General features: G+C 43.2%; 1 protein-coding gene across 2 annotated transcripts in view; it reads right to left on the reverse strand.

The window, feature by feature from the left end:
* Positions 1–3,143: 3,143 nt before the first annotated feature.
* The window catches only part of SCIN (scinderin), a 65,835-nt gene continuing 47,303 nt past the window's right edge, over positions 3,144–21,675 (reverse strand). For both annotated transcript variants that reach the window (XM_064166893.1, XM_064166892.1), the window contains exons 5-16: positions 19,693–19,785; positions 18,382–18,514; positions 16,908–16,996; positions 16,111–16,326; positions 14,717–14,838; positions 14,442–14,532; positions 10,851–11,021; positions 10,152–10,329; positions 9,281–9,402; positions 7,529–7,606; positions 6,211–6,271; positions 3,144–4,814 (exon numbers count right to left, since the gene is read on the reverse strand). In XM_064166893.1, the coding sequence (XP_064022963.1) occupies positions 4,681–4,814; positions 6,211–6,271; positions 7,529–7,606; positions 9,281–9,402; positions 10,152–10,329; positions 10,851–11,021; positions 14,442–14,532; positions 14,717–14,838; positions 16,111–16,326; positions 16,908–16,996; positions 18,382–18,514; positions 19,693–19,785 (1,488 nt within the window). In that variant the 3' untranslated portion in view covers positions 3,144–4,680. The remainder of the gene's footprint in view (positions 4,815–6,210; positions 6,272–7,528; positions 7,607–9,280; positions 9,403–10,151; positions 10,330–10,850; positions 11,022–14,441; positions 14,533–14,716; positions 14,839–16,110; positions 16,327–16,907; positions 16,997–18,381; positions 18,515–19,692; positions 19,786–21,675) is intronic.

Consider the following 21,675-nt stretch of genomic DNA (forward strand, 5'->3'; position numbering starts at 1 on the left):
TTGATGGAATCTCAGTTCCTTTGATTTTAGCAGTAAAACTCCCAACCACAGAAGGGGAAAAGTGTAATATTTCCTTTACCTAAAGGCAAAATGATTGTCTTAATAAATACATGAATAAATAAAGCAAGGATTTGGAAAATCAGCACATTGAAGTGTCACCTAACACTAGTTTTACAAGATTTTTTTTTTGTCATATATATTTAGATTTGGCTCAAGCCATAAAGCACAAATTCAGTAGGATGCTGAGGAAACAATTCCTAAAACAAAGTTTGAAGGTTGTTTTTTTTTTTTTCAAGCTTTCCTGTAGAGAATTGGACTCTGAAGAGCAGCTTTAGCCCATGAAAAATAATAGCCTTGTTTGTTTCTTTTTTCTTTTAGCCTCTTTAAATAAATTATAAATGGAGATGACAATAAGATCACAAAGTTTGTAACCAGAAGTGTTCCCACAGCCTCCCTCTATAGTCTAATGAGCAAGATATTCTCTGTACCGTTCCTTAGTTCTCCTGTGAGGCACAGTGCCACAGTCCCACTGCCATCTTCATCATTTCCTTGTTACAGGTGAAGCCTGGAGCATAAAGTGGCAGGAGATCAAATCAACTGAGTTCAGCAACATCTACCACAATCATTTACAGCAGGTCCGATGCTATATAGCAGCCTGTGCTGTGGTCAGAGTGGGCATCTAGGGCAGAGATTGCAGAGGCTGGCTTCTCTCCTGTGAGCAGCCTGCAGTTCCAGTCTAATAGCCTTTTGTGTGGAAACTGCCAATGCTGTCTCATATGATGATGTCCTGTTGGCTGCAAGGAGTCCTCACATCTTTCTGTTACAATTAAGTTCTATAAAACAGAGATGAAAAATGATGCTTGCTCTTTAGTAGCACAATGAAACTGCTAAGTCAGGGTCTAATTTTGTCATTACAAATACAGGGAACATGCTGTTACTGTCTGATAATAAGACAAGATATAGTTTATTATTGACTGAGCTTGACTGTACTGTATGCACCTGTTTATTCTGGAAACAAGACAGAGAGGTTTGCTGTGTGCATTCATAAAGTTGTGTGCCTCAATCATAGAATGGTTTGGGTTGGAAGTGACCTCCAAAGATCATCTATTTCAATCCCCTGCAGTGAGCAGGGACATCCCTGAATAGATCAGGTTGTTCAGAGCCTTCATGAGTCTGATCTTGAATATATGCAGGGATAGGCCTCAACTACCTCCCTGGGCAACCTGTTAAAGTGTTCCATCACCCTCAGGGTAAAGAACTTGTTCCTAGCATCCAATCTAAATCTGCTTTTCTCTTATTTCAAACCATTGCTTGCAGCCATTTCCCTGGAGCAGCTGGGGTTACCTGGCAGTGTTTCTGATAAGGGCTGATGTCAAGTTGTGATCTCAAGGAACACTATCACCTTTTGCATTGGAAAAAAGGGAATGAACCTTGTGCCTCTGCACAGCACCAGCAACCTGTTCCAGTGTTTAACCACCCTCATTATAAAGAACTTGTTCCAAACATCCAATTTAGATCTCCTCTTCTCTAATTTCACACCATTGCCCCATGTCCTGTCACTGCAGCACTGCTTGTAAACAGTTCCTCTGCAGCTTTCTGTAGGCCTCCTTCACGTACTGAAGGCTGCTCTTAGGTCTCCCTTCTCCAGACTGAACAACCCCAGCTCCCTCAGCCTCTAGTACCCATACTGTGTATCCTCTCTCCCTCTGTTCTTTAGAGAGGAAGAAAGACATCTTTGTGCATACTGCACGTATATGTATGAAAAGTAAACTTCCTCCCTAGCAAGTAAACCCAAGAACAATGTTGCTAGCAGCTGTTGTGCTTAAAGCCCAGTGGAGAACACTGCTCTGTTATGAGCTCTCAATGCTCAATCAGTAACAACTTGCCAGGACAATGTACTGTAAACCCAAATGGTCAGGCCAGGAGACCACAAAAGCTCCTCTGTCTTGTGTGAGGGAGCTGAAAAGAGGCTTCACAGTGCTGCAGACTATGTTGGCAGGCTGTGCCAGTTCACTGCCCTCAGTGTTCCGGAAGATGGATATGCTCAAGAAGGGCAAATCTGGTCTAATGCTTGGTTCAGAAACTACTGTAACTGTTGTTTTTCAAAAATGACCAGAATCTTATGTTTGTGTTGAAGGTGACCACCAGATAATTACAGGCTGCTCAGTGGCTGCATCTGAGGAATGGAAAAGGTCTTTTTGCACCTTCCAGTTGAAGAAGGACAACTTATCTACTCTCCCAAATAAAAGCAAGGCATGGCCTTTAAAACTAACATCCCATTTTATGAAAGAGACATTTCTGTAGGCAGCTATTTTTGCAAGCAGACAGTTATCAACCTAAAGAGTCTCGTGCCAACAATGGTAGTTTTTCCTAAAGATGAAATCACAAGCTAATGAGCACCCAGGTCTCTCAGTGTCCCTTTGGTTTGTCACTGCCAAGTCTTTCGAAAGAGTTAACCAGAATCACAGAATCAACCAGGTTGGAAGAGAGCTCCAAGATCATCCAGTCCAACCTAGCACCCAGCCCTAGCCAATCAACTAGACAACGGCACTAAGTGCCTCATCCAGTCTTTGCTTGAACACCTCCAGGGACAGCCACTCCACCACCTCCCTGGGCAGCCCATTCCAATACCAATCACTCTCTCTGCCAACAACTTCCTTCTAACATCCAGCCTAGACCTCCCCTGGCACAACTCAAGACTGTGTCCCCTTGTTCTGTTGCTGGTTGCCTGGGAGAAGAGCCCAACCCCACCTGGCTACAGCCTCCCTTCAGGTAGTTGTAGACAGCAATGAGGTCATCCCTGAGCCTCCTCTTCTGCAGGCTAAACAACCCCAGCTCCCTTAGCCTCTCCTCATAGGGAGAGGCCCCTCACAGGCTTCATTGCCCTTCTCTGGACACATTCCAGTATCTCAACCTCTCTCTTGAATTGAGGAGCCCAGTGGGTCAAACAGCACCAAAGTAAAACCAACTTCTCATTGCAAAATGGCATCAAAGTAAAACCAAACAACTTCTTATTTCAAAATGGCACTAAAAGCAGACAACTTCCACATAAAAAGGAAGTTACTTACTGAGTTTCTCAGGAAGTTTTGCTAGGTATCAGTAGAAGCACTGAGCAACGATTTACCAGAGACAGGAGGATCAGCTCAGCAAATACCACACTGGGTCTTGTGATTTTATTTGTGATGAAATTGCACTTGGATACAGCCCAGTTGCATCAGCAGAAGTTTAAACAAACATTTAAAAGTAACAAACTCACTGTAATTCATCTCTTACCTTCGCAATCCTTTTGCCATTGATTTTGATCATGAGCTCAGATTAAATCCATTCTTTTGCATTCCCTAGGTTCAAAATTGCAATCATATTTAAAAAATAGACAAAACAGTCTAAGATGGCATTTTCCAACCTAACTTCTCAGAGCAATTAACACCAGTCCAATGCTTCCATTAAAAATCCACATTGCCATGATTTACAGCTGTACAAACTGTTGTTTAAAACACTTATTATAGGATAAGTGATCAAAGCAGTGCTGAAGAATTGAAGCAAACTTTCCCCCACTGCCTTTACTAGGCTTTTCTGGCTAAATGACAATAAAAAATGCTTTGAAAATGTACCCATAAATTCACCAGGATAAAAAAGGCCAAAGCTCTACTACCTGTGTCTGAGAGGAAAGAGAAGGCCACGTTTTATGGTGCATACTCACACTCCAAATTCCCAGGATGTGGAATGCTACTGAAAGAAGGAGTTGTCTTGTGCTTGATGTACTTGATATTTGCCTGAGACCTGCAGAAATGCATCCTGCACCTGACAAGGTAAGAGGTCTGCATGCTGGCAGACAGCTAAGGACCACTGGGTAAGGCAAATGAGGCAAAGTATGGCTTATAGGCAGTCTGGTTAAGGCAGAGTATGCATTTTTGAAGCTGTTGCTTCTTCTGCTTCCACTTAAAAGCAGTAATGCACTACAGTGTGCTAAAGAGCTTTGGTTTAAAAGGTGTGGCTTACAGAGGTAAGTCTGAAGAAATTCATGACAATGAGCTAGACAGTCCCCCCCAAAAAAATTTCCATCAGCTTCATATTCTCACAGCCTAAAGCTGCAAATGTAGGTCCTAACAAGACAAACAAGCATGCTAAGCACAGCTTGCTCAAAACATCCATCCCTTATTTGCTAGATACAGCTCCCATTCTGGATCAGGCACTACCTGAACTTTGACATGAGTGTGGCAGTGTTTTGGTCTATTATCTTCAGCCCTACCCATGCAACAGATGTAGAATTAGCCCTTTATCAGGCCAAATTTTGCACAAGGTTATGCTAACCTGAATCCAAAGGAATTTCTGTGGCATTAGTTTGGATTTTTAAGTGAAGGCACAATTTGGTCCGTTTTAGCACACTGAAGTAAACTGACCCACAGCTTCTTTGTGAAGAATCAATAGATTAAACAAACTATTGGTGGCACTTTCCATATTCACTACATAAAACACCTCTCACTCTCTGCCTTGACCAGTTTGCAATTATTATTTGTCCTTTCCAGGGCTAAGAATTTCTAAGTTATTCACAGAAATATATCAAAGCTCAGGAAGGTGTAACAAAAAAATGCATCATATTGTTGCATAAGCTTAAAAATACTAGGAAGTAGCTGGGCTCTGATCATTCTTTGGCTTGAAGCTGCAGCTTCTTTGGAGAGATCAGTTCTTCCATTTGTTGGAGTCCCAAGCCAGGAACCAGCCTGTGAATGTAGGGGGTTCGTGCCCCTGCTTCACGATCACAATGGGGGTCCCCTTATCTCTGCCAGAAGGATCCGTTTCGATATAGCGTTTGGCTAAAGGCAGAGAGGAAATAAAACATGGAATAGATTAGTTCATTCTTGCTGTATACAAAATATGTTGGAAGCCCTAGTGAAAGAACCCAGGGCTGCTGTCATACAGGATGCAGATAAATTATTTCAACGGCAATGAAACTGTGCTCAGGTTTGGGCTCCCCAGTTTAAGAGGGACAGGGAGGGAGCCCAAGGGAGGGCTATGAGGATGATTAGGGAGCTGGAGAACTGCCTGATGAGAAGCTGAGGGACATGGGGCTTTTTAGTCTGGAAGAGAGAAGACTGAGAGGGGATTTAATAAATGTTTATAAATATCTGAGGGCTGGGGGGACAGGATCTGCTCACTGCTCCCTGGGATAGAACAAAGAGCAATGGATGTAAACTGCAGCACAGGAGGTTCCACCACAACACAAGGGGGAACTTCTTTACTGTAACGGTCACAGAGCACTGGCACAGGCTGCCCAGAGGAGTTGTGGAGCCTCCTTCTCTGGACACTTTCAAGGCCTGTCTGGATGTGTTCCTCCGTGACCTGATCTAGATAGTATGGTCCTGCTCTGGCAGGGGGTTGGACTTGATGATCTCTTTGGGTCCCTTCCAACCCCTAACATCCTGTCATCCTGTGAAATGATCAGGTTTCTCCCAGCTGCCAGTGAAGGAACTTTCCATGAGGTTCAAACAGAGGGAGTGTTGCTCTGATCAGTTTGTTGCCAAACAGATGGGTTTTGGCTCTTGAACAGAATGAGGAATTTGCTGGTGCTGTGCAGATGCACAAGATTCATTCCCATTTTATGCACAAGATTCATTCCTATTTTTTCCAATGCAAAAGGTGATAGTTTCCCTTGAGATCACAACTTGACATCAGTCCTTATCAGAAACACAGCTAGGTAGCCCCAGCTGCTCCAGGGAAATGTCTGCAAGCTCTGCTAGCTCAATTTCTGTCAGAACACCTCAGCTATGTGAAGCTACACCAGAGAGGAGACTGCACACCACATGAGCTGACTTCATTTGTTCTGCAGCTGAAATTTCCTCAGTGAAGGGCAGTAGTGTAAGGACTTGAGGATTCTTGGCATCACTCCTGTGACTATATACACTAGTGTGGGGTGCAGCTCACTAGGTATCTCCTTTAAAATTCTTCCTCTTTAGAGTGCAGTTTCTTTCCATGAAGCTCTTTAAAAAGCTCTGCAGTCTCCTCCTAATGCTATCTTCATAAATTTACAGATAAGAGAAAAATGAGTTTTAAAGCACATTTAAAAGATAATCTCCTCCAACCCAATAATACCATTAACCCATTTAAACTTTGTAAACATAACTAGATTTCTTCTACATTGTGGTTTTTTCACTCCTTTAAGTAATACAGATGCTACTTTGCTCAGAGTTCTGCCAAACTGATTTGATTTACCAGATTTAACGGATTCCTGTCGCTCAGTTTCATTAGCATCCTTCCCAATCCAGACAAAAACCTGCAGAGGAGAGAAAGATACAGCTCCCACATTGTTACAAGGATGTTGTGTACAGCAGGCAAAATACCAACTAGCTGATTCCACTAGAAGAAATAATATACACTCTGAAAAGACTGCAGAGATACAGAGCTCTGACAAACCACAACTGATGATGTTTTCTACTCTGAAATCTCAGTGCTGTCTTGGCACCAGAAGGCCAGACCTTTATGCAAGGTCTGATGAAAAGAACTCTCATTACTTTTTTCATGGATATCCTTTACAATTTGCCAAGGAAATCAGTCTTTAGATGCAGGTGAAAACCCTGCACAGGAGCTGGTTTGAGTTCTGTTCGTGCTCAGTGCTGCCCTGGGTAACTGCTAGCTGTAACCCAGTGACTGACCCAACAACCTGAGCCTCTGTCTGCAGTCCCCACATTTGTCTTTTTCCTGTTAGGGATCCTTTTGGAAACCAGCTACATATCCTGGACTTCTTCCCTTCTTACCTGAGCCAGTATGTCCCAATTGCTCTCAATCCAGCTCTTGAACCCACCTTCCCTATCCTTCTCACATGGACCATGGACCTTCCTTCTCATTTCCAAAACCCTCAGCCTTTTTTTCATTAGGGATTAGGCTGAAGAAGGCAAATAAGGCATGGGATCTGTGGCCTCCTCCCTCTTGCCCTCCAAGGACAGCAAGAGTAGGGAGAAAATACTGTGAGAAACATGTGCCCTTCACACTTAGAGTAAGCTGTGAGTGTGTCATCCAAAAAGCTCCCAATATTTTCAGCTTTCAGTGAACCCAGGAAAAAGACAGAGATTCTTTCTGCCATTCTCCACCCAGTTCTGAAGCAGACTGTGTAAGGATCTAGTGTTGGCCCCATTCTCTACTAAGGTTTCTTCCTAGATGCTGCTGCTGCTGCATGAGTTTGGTGCTATGGAACACATTCTGTGCAAGAACTTCGCATTTTTTTAGTGATAAAGTCAAGACCATTACTGAGAGCCTTTCAGAACGCTGCCAGGGTTTATACTCTTGCAGCTTCCACTGGTTTTAAAGGGAAGTGCCTACCATGAGCTCACATTATGCTTGGAAAGTCAGCCTTGACTATTCACACTAGCACATCATATAGCTCTAAAATATAGCTCCCTCTGGTACCATTTAAGGAAAACAAAACTTATTCCCTTCTCACAAAGATGATTTTTCCTCCCATCTTATGATCTAAGTGGTTAACAGTTAATTATCCTTGTTACCATAGAAAGCAGTGACCAAGTACACAGCTTACCTGATCCCAAGCATCCAGCAACATGACATCATCTTCAGCCAAATCATCTTGAGTGAATTCTCCTGGGACCTCCTCAATCTGAAAAAGAAAATTATGGTTTGAGTTCTGTCTGTTGATTTTTAAGTAGTTATGTAGGCATTCTGATTCTGCACAGAGCAAAGGTGTTTTTAACAGGCAAAGCCCAGAAGCTGGTGTGCAATTCTTTTTCCTCCTAAAGAGTCAAGGCCTAAACTGATTTGATGAATGTGTCAAAGGCGCTTCACTGAAAGAAAACAAATCACACATCCTATAAAATCAGCTCTCAGTTTCTCAGAATTGATGAGATATCCTTAGGGGAGGCAGAGGTTTAGGTTTTAGTAGTGACTATTTTTAAGTTGGACCAGAGGTTTGCCGGAAGCAGCAGACAGAGGAATTTCCATAGAGTGCCTTGTACGAGGCAAGCCAAATCAGTCAACTGGTATCAGCTGCTGTATTCCTGCAGCTTTATATTCATTAATAAAGAAAAGAAACTGCTTTGGTTTGCAGTGGTGAGCTCCGTGGTGAAATACACACCCAAGCAAGCTTTCTGGTCACTTGAGAATGGGATATTAACAGTTGACTGAACTATCAAGGATTAGTCCTCAAAGGAAAGGCAGACTGCTTGCAGGCAGATAGGAAAGCAGTTTACTAACACAGGAAGGAGAGGTAATAATGTAGCTAGTGGTCAGCCCTCTACTTTTAAAGGACTGACAAGTGTCTGGCTCTGCTTGGTCATGTAAGCCTGCTAAAAGAATGAGAAGCAGATGGTGTGAAAGACTTTTCTTTCTCCTTGCAGTGGCCAGAACATCAAGAGTGATATGACCTACCTCTTCTGGTGAGCAGTGATGGTGGTGACTCTGTTACTAGAGAAATGCTACAGGAAAGAGAGGATTTCTCTGAATTTGGAGGGTATTTAAAACAAGAGCCAAATGAGTGCACAGCTCCCAGCAGACTATCAGAGAGGTTGGTTCCTATTACTGGACAGGAGTGGTTTAGGACTTTACTAGAATATATTTTACTACTCTCATAAGTTTTTAAAGCCTTTATTAAAGGATCCTATTTGTTTTATCCCTCTCCAAATGAATGGGCTGTACCTTAAGGAAACTGCAGAGATGGTAGCCAGCTAAGTCCCCTGCCTAAAAACGACTGCATCCTTGCCAAACGTTGACACAGCGTTGCCCTCCCAGAATACGGTAAGTAATTAAGCCTGAATCACAGGCTTGATACCCAGTGCACAACTCTGGGTATTTCTGCTAAGGAAATCACTCTTCCTGCCTCCCTGGGCACAGGCCAGTACCTCAGGGGCATAATTACATGTCTTAAATCTCCATGGAAAATTTCAGGCTGCTAGGGATTTTTGGCAAGGGGACCTTTCTTGCCCTCACCACCACTATCTAACACGTAAGGGGCAAGGCACTGACCTCAGCAACATGATAGCAGCCTGGCAATGCTCTGCAAGAACACAATTGCTTTGGACTAGGCAAACACCTTGTCTTTTTGTCTTCCAGCCTCTAGGCTCAGGCTGCAGTGTGCAAACAGCTGCAGTATTAACTCTTCTGTCCGTCCTCTGCATTTGGATTCATTCAAAGCACCAAATCTCAACTCTCTAGCTCATGCCAAGCACAGCTAACTAAGCCAAGTCCCCAAATTAACTGAATGCCTGCTGATTCCCAAGACAGAACGTACCAGAAAATGTGTGATTAAAACAGAGAGGAGAGAATCCCTCATACTCACAACAAATCTGCCAGTCTTGTTAGAACACCCATACAGGCGAGGGGGATGATCTTCAGCCTTTGTCAAGAGCTGTGATGAAGTCTGGTATCTTTTTTTACCTCCAAGTGCCTTCCAGAATTCCTCTGAAATACACAATATATGATTTATTCAGCAGTGGATTCCACATTTAATGTTTTAGCTTGTTAGACACTGTTTCTAGAATCCCCAAACCGTCTCTTCTGTCCCAAAGAGGGGTGTATTTTCTTACAGCTCTTCTTGCAATTCACAATAAAGACACCACCTGCAGACCTAAAAAGTGCAATGCACTGTGTCCCCCTGCCCTCCTTTCACTCAGAGTGAAGAAATGACTACATTCCTATTCCTTTTCCTCTCACTTGCTCCCTGGGATAGGACAAGGAGCAATGAATGTGAGCTGCAGCACAGGAGGTTCCACCTCAGTACAAGAAGGAACTTCTTGACTGTAAGGGTCCCAGAGCACTGGCACAGGCTCTGTGGAGAGGCTGTGGAGTCTCCTTCTCTGGAGACTTTCAAGGCCTGTCTGGATGTGTTCCTCTGTGACCTGAGCTAGATTGTATGGTCCTGCTCTGGCAGGGGGTTGGAGTCAATCATGGTTTTGGGTCCTTTCCAACCCCTGACATCCTGTGAACTTGTGATCCTATGCAGCTCCTTCTACTGTCCCACAGACTTCTAGGGCATGGCAGCAATCCTGGATAGATGTCCATGGTCAGGTTGGATTTTCAGAGGGAAAGAGTGGGCATATATATACCACTGCCTGCAAAATACACGATCACAGACCCCACTTTGGCTGTGTTTCCATGCAGTGCTGTGAAATCTCAGTTGCCTATTAGCAACCACATGGCTTCATACTAACCTGGTTCCTGGCCCTCATTAATCTTAGCAGTCTGGCATTTAAGAACACTGGCAATGTACTGAGCCCCTTGCTCCTCTTCTTTGCTTGCTCCTTTTCCTACCCAAGTGTAGCCAGAGTTGTTTGGCAGTTTCAGGACAAAGACATCATTAGAGTTTAGTGACGTTGAGTCGACATCAACCTAGATCAAAAAAAGTAGTTGTTTTATTCTTGTCTTTGTTTTCAAATGACATGATCACTATTTTGCATTGTCATAATTACCTATGCTTTTTTCTCTCATTTTTCTCTAGATTTATACTCATATATACTTTTATACTAATTTGAGAGAAGGAACTGACTTGAAGGGCAAAACGTTGGAGTTTGGCAGTAGGAAAGACTAGGTCATGAAGTAGGAAAGACTGTCTCATGAACTAGAAAAGACTACCTCATAAACATTGTTGATCTTTGATCCATTCTTTGTCAGTTGCCTGTTAGCTACACATTTTCTTACAGATTCCTCTGGGAGATGTAGTTTGGTTGCAGCCAGTTGCAGCATAGTCTCTTTGATTTATTAAATGGGTTGGTCACACAGAGCAGTGGATTTGATCTGGACTTCTGTGTTCCTCCCAGGTGTGACTACCCAACAAAATGAGTCAGAGAGGCTAGTGGCAGCTGTAGTGTTTTCCAGAGGGAATAGTTGGTTTACTTAGCAGATGACCTTACCTCTGCAATCCTGGTAATGGCTGCCATGTTCCTGCGGATCTGGAAGAGTCGCGTGGGTGGAGCAGGTTTCTGACCCTCTTTCTTGGATGTCCCATCCTTGTAGACAATAAGTGGTTTGTTTTTGAACAGGCTCAGCAAATGGGCAGGCTCCTTGCCTTGGCTCACTCGGATCTGTACAAAGGTAAAGAAATGCAGGAAAAGAAACCAAAGGACAGGGATAGCCATCGTGGGTCTTTGGGCTGTCAGCCAATCATGCTGCACGTGTTAGCAAGAAAGGGAAGTGGCAAGCTGAGAAGATTAAACATTCAGTTCCAGGCACATTAAAGCTGGAGCATTCCTGAGATTTTGTCAGTGGTGCTGACACAAAGACAAGATTCAAACTTCTAACATAACATTTAGCTGATTAAAATGGCTGCTGTCTGCTGTAGTAAGGAAATGGCTCTGTTTTTCAGAACTGGCACACAGAATCACACAGAAACAGCCAGGTTGGAAAAGCCCCTCAAGATCACCAAGTCCAACCTAGAACCTTACTCTGCAAGATTCACTTTAAACCAAATCTCTAAGCACCACATCCACATCATTTCACAAGTGCCTTAATTCCTCTGAAAGATTGTCTTGGAACTAAAGGTGCCATGTGTTAAGTAAAAAGGAAATGGTTATTCATCCTGTTCACTATTCCTATGTGGAATTTTACCTGGGAGAGAATGAAAAAGATGGGCATCAGGTGGCATGGAAAACAAAAATGAACTTCCACTGCAGGTGCAAAAGGTACTGTTGCAGTCTCACAAAGCCCATTCAGCTATGAAGAACATCTGGGCTGAGGTTAATGTATGATTAAAGCTATTTGTACACAACCATTTGCTCTTCCTGCCAACTGGAGGTCTGCTACTCCCTGCCTCTCACTCCTGGAAAGAAAGGGAAATACAGGGGATGGGGTGTGCTGCATAGGCAGCAGAGGAGAAGTGGAGAACCCCAGCCCTTTAGACCTGCCTGGTGAGTCCAGGTGCAGCTAGGGGTCAGGACACTGAAGGGGGAAGCCAAACCAATGGTGCTCATACTGGGCAGCAAGAGCTTTTGCATATCTCACCTCTGGGTAGACCAGTAAAGTTGCCTGATAAGGATATCCTAAGACATGTATGCTTGGAGGTGCCAAACTACAGCAGCATTTTACAAATGCAAAAAAACCCCACAAACAAGAAACAAACCAATAAACAAAAACTAAACAAAAACCAAACACAAATAAACAAAACCAACCAACCAAACAAACAAAAAAAGAGAAATAAAAAACCCCAAAACAAACCAACCTAACTACTGAGTGAAACAGCTGGTAACACCACATTTGGAGTACTGCATCCAGCTCCAGAGCCCTCAACACAAGAAGGACATGGACCTGAGTAATCAGTTCCAGAAGAGGGCTACAAAAATGGTCGGGGGGGACTGGAGCATCTCTGCTACAAGGACAAGCTGAGGGAGCTGGACTTGTTCAGCAGACTCTGGGGAGACCTAGAGTCTGCTGCAAGAAGGCTGCAGAGGGACTGTTTCCAAAGGCCTGCAGTGATAGGACAAAGGGCAATGGTTTGAAATTAGAGAAGCTGAGATCTAAATTGGATGCCTGGAACAAGTTCTTCACAATGAATATGGTTGAACACTGGAACAGATTGCCCAGAGAGGTAGTTCAGGCCCCATCCCCGTAGATATTCAAGGTGGGGCTGTGGATGACCTGGTTCAGTGGAGGAGGTCCCTGCTGATTGCAGGGGGGTTGGACTAGATGACCTTTAGGTGTCCCTTCCAAGCCGAGTGATTCTACGAGTCTATATTCCTGCAGAACAAACTGGGGAAGCGCTTTGGAAGCGTTGCCTGTACTGTGGTGCCATCTGGTGGCACAAAATAGTACTTTTAGACCTTTCATGTCATGGCAATACAGACATTCAGCAGAGGTTATGTGCTCTAGGTAGCTATGTACAAAACTTAAATGCCTTTACACACGTGTGTGTGTGTCTATATATGCACGTATACATCTATATGAATCTATTCCTTATCTCTGTATGTCTATACTCCTAAATTCACTGCAGGCTAAGAATACTTCTATGTATCACATCCACTGCAGTGAGATCAATCTCCTTCAGCTTCAATGCATTTCCAGATTTTGAAGCACATTATTATTGCAGCTGTTAATAGCAATATTATGGTTATTTACTCGGTGCCATGGTCTAGTTGACTGGCTAGGGCTGGGTGCTAGGTTGGACTGGATGATCTTGGAGGTCTCTTCCAACCTGGTTGATTCTATGATTCTATGCCTCTATGATTCCATGATTTAGTGCTAGTATTTGTCCTAGGTATGAGGCAGGGCCATACTATGTTGAACTCTGCCCAAATGTAGAACAGGTGCTCCAAAGAATTATTACCTAGAAGTGTTCTAATCCTTCCTTAATGTAATTTCAATCACAAATCATAACTGATTAATAGCTAAAAAGTGTACCCTGCCATCTGAATTAGCTGTGCCTTGGTGGCTGGGGGAAGCCCTCTACTTTGGTAATTAAGAATCTTTGGAAATAAGTTACCTCCTGCTGCCTAGAAAATCTCTGCCTGTTTCTAGTCATCTTCCAACTCCAGCATTGCTGTGAAGACCTCTCAGCTCTCCACCCACTCACTGCTCCTCACTAGTGATAAAAGGAGAACACACAACCCAGTCATGCTAGGACTAGTTTATCTCCTCACACTTTTTAGCTGCCAGTGTCCTGCAGCTGGCTGTGTGCACAGCATTTCTGCAAGGCAGGATGTGTATCCTGCTTTCTCGGAGCAGCAGGCACTATGGGGGTGGGAAAACCCAAGCCACATTCCTAGCTAAAACAGAGGCAAGCCAAACCTTGTGGCACACTGCTGGCAGTTTTGCTGGTTGTAGTTGTGTAGCTTTCATGTCTTCCAGTTTTGGCCCACTAAAAGTCAGTTGTCTTGTCTGGGCTCAACATCACAGCTTCCTGTATGATCAAAAAGGACAGGGTGGCTATCACCCTGCCAGACACCTCCTCCAGAGGGAGTTGCCCTGGGGGCATCTTATCTTTCATTCTCCACTGGGGGAATGGCCTCAAATTAAGACTGAGTAGGTTTAGATTGGGCATTAGGACAAAGTTTTTCACAGAAAGAGTGGTCAGGCACTGGAATGAGCTGCCCAGGGAGGTGGTGGGGTCACCCACCCTGGATGTGTTTAAGGGTTGTTTGGATGTACAGCTTAGGGATATGGTTTAAGGTGAATCATGTAGAGTTTGGATTTGGTGATCCTCAGGGGCTCTTCCAAGCTGGATATTTCTGCGATTCACAGAGTCTGTAAGGCCAGGAAGGACCAAAACCTACTTTTTAGGCAGTGAAAGGCAGGTTTAGGCTGTGTAACATCTGTGTTCTTTAGGACATCTGCATTCAGAGAGGATGACTCAAATGGGAAATCTATGGTGCTTTAGAAGAGCCCATGGTGCTTGGCTCAGTAAGAACATAAGCAGTTGTTATCCAAAGCCTTCACAGACTACCTCCTTGCAGTTCCCAGTGAAATGTGCAGATATTGCTTGCTCTGTTGAATTGGCTCCAGAGGACACTAACCTGCACAGCCTGACCGTTCAATGACCGATCCAGCTGAACAGTCAGAAAGGCAGATGCAGTGAGTTCATCTTTGGTAGTGTGAGCTCCTTGCCTGAGAAAAGCAAGGAGAAAGAGAAGAGCTGAGTCCAGTTTCAGAATCATCCAGAGCCTATAGTGCACGACAGATGCACTCTAACCAACCCTACATCTACAGGTGCTTCTTCTCAAAAGGACATAAAGTTAGCATAAAGCAGTATCCATGCACTGGAGGTCTGTGCAAAGCTGACCAAACGTACCATGTGTAGATGATCTGCCCCTTGGGGTAAGTGTAGAGGATAATGTAGCAGTCTCCACCATAGAACTGTCCGTATGTCTCGGGTCCCACAGGAACTCTGCCGCTGCTTTCGACACGCCAGACCTGAGGAAACAGAGAAATCAGTGGAGGAAGATCAACTTCACCCTAAGCCTCATCAGGAAGCCATTGTGCCATCCCTTGAGAGACCTTTGCTTCTGATCCCAAATGGAATGGAATAAACTCAGGAGGGATTCTTTATGAATTATATAGATGTGCCCTGCACCCATTGACTGACTGAATAATTACCAACAGGTCATCTCTGTACGTTTTCCTTTGTCTTGATGCTCTGATGCTCACCTCATAATGCTGTGTCAAACTTATTTTGTTAACATCTTGAGATGATAATATGACATGAATGGTATGACTTTGTCATTCATCAGAGAACTGTCATTTCCTTTGAGAGGGACACGCTGCAGTCAGGTAACAGCCAGGCAGATTTCCTCCAGCTCAGTTCAGTTAACAACTGCTCTCCAAAAACATGGTAATAAAGTTACAGAGCATGAAATGCTCAAGCCTGCAGAGCATTCCAGGTATGAAGGTAGACACCTAGAGAATGTATCACTGAGACTGCAAGTATTTATCCCTTCTTTTTCTTCCAGAATGCTGTATTCAACAGGCCATGTTGGTACAGATCCAAACCTGCCCTATGTTGTCTGAAGATATTCCTGCAGAGGGATATAGGTGGATCTAGAAAGACTACCCAGTCATATTTTTCTCTCACATCTAGGCTACCTGAAAGACTAGAGACCATAGGGAGAATGGAAACATTCAGCATTAGGCTCAATGTGGTCCTGAGCAGCCTGATCTAGTTGGAGGTGTCCCTGCTTACTGCAGAGGGGTTGGACATGGTTACTTTTAATGGTCCCTTCCAACCCAATGCAATCGGTGAAAGAAGGTTTCTCTAGAAAGAGGACTGGATACACACATAGAGACACAGAATGATGTTTTGACTCCAAGGATAAGTTTTTCCCATTCCAGATTTCAAGGTGATGTGAGCTAGAAGGCTCACATCTTTAGGCTAAGGATAGCATTTAAAGTATATCTTTAAAAAGCATTGTGAAGAAGGGGCAATATTTGTGTTGTTTGATTTCTACTGATGACTAGTACAACATCTTTTATAAGCACCAAACAAAAACATGACCCAGTGTACAGCTGACAAAGAGATTCACTGTCTACTCTGAAGTGCCTTTTCTGGTGGTAGAATTAACAGCAACACTGATTAACAGCACACTACACAACAGTTTAAATGGTGAAACACAGAGGAGCAGCTTATCCCGTGACAAGAGACACAGGGATAGGTAGGTGGAATACAATTTAATACAACACAGAAATTACCTCTACTTTCCCTGAACCATCATCTACCATGTTATGCTGGGCAGCCATTTGTGGAGACTCGTGTAACTTGGTAGCATCAAATTCAATTTGCTCAATTTTAGCCACTCTCTCTGTGACATACACTTTGCCAAAGCCATCACTTTGATCTTTATCCTTCCAGTCTTTGAAAAATTGTTTGAAAATTGGTGTTTCACCTCCTTCAGGAAGGACCTGAATCTGAAATGAAGCAAGTAACATGAAGTGGAAGGAAAACAAAAATCATTTAATCAAATAGAAACTTTTATGAATTATCTGTTAGTGAAATATTGCTCTTGTCTTCCAAGCACTTAAAAATATTTTCCCTGCTGATGTAAAACCAGGGTCTTTTGCAGAGCTCATGCTCTCCTGGTATCATACCAGATTGTGTCCTGACCCAGACATATAGACCCTCAAAATCTTAAAGGTCTGCAGAAGATCAGTGGGCTGGAGGAGAAGCCACTGAGCACTCATCCTCCAATACCATCATCCATCAGCCCCCACTGCAGAGAAGAATGGCAGAGCTCAAAAAGGAAACATTTCCACTTGGAGCTCCACTCCTTTTGGGGACCATGCTTGACCAGCCTCCTGGCATAGGAGACACTCAATGATACAGTGACTAACACTGATTAAAGTCAATCATGGAGGTTTACCCCTATCATGCAGAAAGAAAAGCAGTAAAAGTCATGACTTGGCAGAGTCAGGTAGTGGTTGGACTCAATGATCTTGAAAGTAATTTCCAACCAAAATGATTCTAAGATGATCTCATAGCTCGACCACACCTGTGTGTTGGCAGGGTAATTCATCTGCTGTATGAATTGTTCAGCGTTCTTCATGGCAGCCTTTCTCTCTTGTGGGTTAGCATCTTTGCCTGGTTAAAACAGAAGGATAACGATGCATGGGAAAGGGCAGTGAGCTGACAGATCCTGCAGAAACATGTCCTTGAGCCAGCTTCTCTTTGACGTTGCTTTGTGTTAAATAAAGCTGCTGTCCAGAACTGCCTTCACTCCTTCAGGAAGCACCACCATGCCAGTACAGGGAATTTATCACCACTCTTTCCCAATCACTCCTCCTTTTTGAGCCTTAGACATCTCTGCAATCCTCTTTGGGACCAGGTCTGCGTCCCAGCTGGCTGTCAATAACTATACTCTTAGTCTAATAAGATGCTCCAGTAAGCTATTCACCGTCTTCCGTTTTGAATGAGACCATTAGCAAGGTAATTCACACTCCTCAGCTTAGTGGGCTGAAGATTTCCAGCAGAGTTGATAACTGCAGCCTCCCAGTGCCAGGGTGAAACTCAGCCTAATGGGGCTCTTCCACCAACAGCAGCAAAATGAGGACACACAGAGGAGCACACAGGGCCAGAGAGCCTCAATTGCATTTTGTTTTATACCTGATCCTATAGGCTACCTGAGCACAGTGCTCCCAAAATGCTCCTTTGAAAGGATGTTTCCCTCATCTGCAAATGAGGTTTCCAAACAAAATGCTTACAATGCTCCCTGGACTGACCTCAGCAATTTGGCAACAGCATTGATTAATTAGTTGCTATTGCACACGGTGAGAAGAAATGGAAATGCCACATAGTCATTAATACATTGCCTCAAACTAAAAAGGAGAGATAATCAGGACTGGATGCCCTGGCAGCATCACAACAATCCAGCCACAAGACATCCAGACCTAATTCCCAGTAGTAATATTCTCCTGGGAAATGTTCAATCAAAGTAATTGCAGATAGATTGATGATGCCACAGAAAAACATTCACAAGAGAAAAAAAAAAGGCATCCAAGTATTTGCAGACTTAGGCTTTTAGTTGATGCCTGGCACAGTCACCTTTCAATTTGACACCTCTATGGAGTAATGTATGGAAATATAGTATCTACTCATCACCAGAGTCCAAATTTTGTCCCAAATGATAGAGATTTGATGACAATATACAAAACTTGTAGGATCCTTTATGTTTGCTCTGCAATTGCAATAAACACTTAAGCATCTAAGCTTACAGATACCTCAAAACAGCCAGGATCCATGGACAGGATTTGGTCTTGAGGCCCTTAGTCACATGAATAATCCTTGTCTGTTGACTGCACTAAGATTTGTGAGCAGGGTTCTGTGCCCAGCCAGGATCTGTGAGGTCTCTTCCAACCCTGATGATACTGTGATACTATGATACTGTGATTAAAGTCTTTCTGGTGTCCCAAGTGTGTTGTGATGAATCCTTAGCTATGTCTGTAGCTTCTGCGTTTGTGAATTCTTACCTTTCCAGACAAAGATCTTCCTTGCAGCACCATTGTCCAAAATGAAGCATTCTTCAGACAGAAGCATAGCCATGGAGAAAGGGTTTTCCTCTGCTACCAAGGACACCTTCATGGATCCACTGGCATCTGACACCTAAGCAAGCAATCATTTCAAAGTTAGATCCACTCTACCTTTATAAGCAAATTAATTTCTTCTCCCAAAATGACTACAAAATTCAGTTGCCACTGCTGTATGAACAGCTGTGGGAGATGTGTGTGCTGCTGGAAAGGAAGGCTGATGGGTTTTCACTTTGTTTCATTCCATTTTACTTCCAACAGAGGGAGATGCAGCGTTAATATTGTGAGCTTGAAGGATCAATGTCTCACAGCTTCTAAAATAAATCCATTTCTCTTGCTTTCAATTCAACTACTCATTTGGTGAACGATTCACAATTAAAAATAGATTTTTTTTGTCAGGCCACCTATTATTATTATTGCTGTTGTTGTTGTCATTATTACTATCATCATCATTATCATTATTATCATGATCACCATTATCATTATTACAGTATTTTATAGATTTCACTAAAAATATCATTCTTTTCCAAATACTTTCTTACTTATTTTCTCTCTTGGGACAATAAGAAAGAAAGGGGAGCTGTGGTGGCATGGGGGTGGGATAAGAGGAAATACAGGCTTGGAAACTACAGGCTTTTTTTCCAGGAAAAGAAACAGTTAGTGTAGCCTTGTAAGATAATGTGAGGGATAAATTCCATGTCTAGCCTAGGAAAGAGCATCACATGAGGAGAAAAATATTAACTTCACTAAATGTGATGATAAAACTGCTACTGATTTAAATAGAGAATATTTTTATTCCATTTAGCTTAGAGGTATTTTTTTCTGGCTGTGCCAATGTTAAGCCACTGCAGGTGGGGAAGAAGGAAAAGGACATTGCAAAAGAAAGGAGTTCTTGGGATTTATATGTAAGATATAACTATGCATTGTCTCAAACTCTGCTAAGAACATCAAAATTATGGATGACTACTAACACTCTATTATAATGGGATAGGGAATATTTCCTGTCCAATAGATTGATTTAAGATCACTTAATTTTTCTTTTACCTGCCCTGAGTGGTTCACAGGGCATGTTTAATCTGTTCCCTTGGTAAACAGGGTGGTAATCAATTTTTTACCTCATCTTACTTGAGCTGTCTGGATTGACATCCTTTGAGAAACTTGTTCATTGGCTGTAGATCAACTAACTTCAGTTCTGCAGCTGAAGCCAGAACTCCATCTATGAGGGCACTACCTGCATGAGTACTGTTGACTTACCATATATAGTTTAGCACTTCTCCTGTTTGTAACATCAGCCAGTTCATCATCATCATCACCGCACTCGGGAAGCTCTGGCTTGCTCCCTAAAACCTGTACAACAAGAAAAGAAGAAATTTAGTGCAAAGAAAGAGTAGGTTCTGTAGTACCCACAAGACAGCTCCACAGAGAAAGACCTTGGAGTCCTAGTGGACAGCAAGTTCTCCATGAGACAGCCTGTGCAATATTTGGCCTTGGTAAGTGTGGTCATTCCATTTTAATCTAAAATGTTTTACTTACTGAAGGAAGAAAACTGAAGTCCTGAGTGCTGAGGAAAGATGTTACCAATAGCTTTTCAGTAGCTATCACTCAAGATTTCCTGGCTGCAGATTTAATGCACAGGTCAAGCAGGGTTACATTTTCATAGAAGTGTCACCATGCTCATCAAGCAATTTCTTCCTAATGCCTCACCTAGATCTATGAGAGCCAGATAGATTGAAATGAGACATTAGGAAGAAGTTCTTTTCTATGAGGGTGGTGAGACACTGGAACAGGGTGCCCAGAGAACTTGTGGGCACATCCCTGGAAATGTTTAAGATCAGATTAGGTTAGGCTTTGAGCAACCTGGTCTAATGGGAGGTGTCCCTGCCCATGGTAGGGTTGTTGGAACTTGACAATCTCTAAAGTTCCTTCCAACTGAAGTAATTCTATGAATGGCTAAAAATAATGATGTGCTGTAGTCCAGTGTGCACTATTGATGCTCTATAGATGAAAACATACAGCATGGAATCCATATAGTCACTGTACCTTTGTATTTATAGAAGCAACTTAGAGTGATTTCCCATTGGAATGGGCTGCCCAGGGAGGTGGTGGAGGCACCGTCCCTGGAGGTGTTCAAGAAAAGCCTGGATGAGGCACTTAGTGCCATGGTCTGGTTGACTGGCTAGGGCTGGGTGCTAGGTTGGACTGGATGATCTTGGAGGTCTCTTCCAACCTGGTTGATTCTATGATTCTGTGATTCTATGCCTTAACTTCAGCCAGACTCTCTTGCACAGTGGAGGGTGAGACAGATTACAGTTTATGCTGAAAAAAATGTTCTGTCCCAAAGAGATTCCTTCCCAAAGAAGCTGTGATTCCTCCTTCTAGAGCAAGCTCTCGTGTTATAGCTGAGTCCACAGACAACCAAGACAGGTTCCAGTATGTTATGGCAATGGATAATTTTATCAGTTACAAAGTATGTGCTGAACAACAGCTGACTGCTGCCCTGGAATTGGGTTGTATCACTGCATAAGCACATGGCTGGCTGAGCTGCACCTCAACTTCATGTAGATGATTCTCATGTGATGCATCAAAAAGAAAACAGATCATGCCAGCTGAGCCTACAGTCACAGGCTCCCAAAGGTTGTTGCAAAGTTCTGCACCAACATGACTTAAACCAATAGAGAGTTTAAAGGACATTAAAACTTATGATCCTTATGTAGATAAGTCTTAGCTGCAAACACAGGATCTTATTTGTATAATTCTCCCTGTGCAGACCCAGTGTACCTTAGGCCAGCTCTCCTGAGCAGCTCTGAGGTTTGTAACCCTGACTCACAAACCTGCCAAGAATTCAGACCCACCTTACACACCTGAAAATAGCAATGCCCTCTCAGGGACACAAGATAGGAGAGTCAGATTCTACCCTGGATGTCCAGCCACATTGACAGCTCCAAATCATATCAATCACAAATACCCAGGAGCACACACAGGTTTTGTAACCATAGCATCATCAACAACTACTACTGCAACAATCTAAAGAATAATTAGGAACCCTGAAAACATAACCAAGCCCCAGCTTCCTCATTCTTTGCACTTAGCATCTTAGAGTCCTAGAATCATAGAATCAACCAGGTTGGAAGAGAGATCCAAGATCATCCAGTCCAACCTATCCAATCCATCCATCCAGTCCAATGTATCCAACCAAGATCATCTGGTCCAGCCCTATCCGATCAACCAGACCATGGC

Source organism: Pogoniulus pusillus, chromosome 28, assembly GCF_015220805.1.
Source record: "Pogoniulus pusillus isolate bPogPus1 chromosome 28, bPogPus1.pri, whole genome shotgun sequence".
NCBI classification, from domain to species: domain Eukaryota; kingdom Metazoa; phylum Chordata; class Aves; order Piciformes; family Lybiidae; genus Pogoniulus; species Pogoniulus pusillus.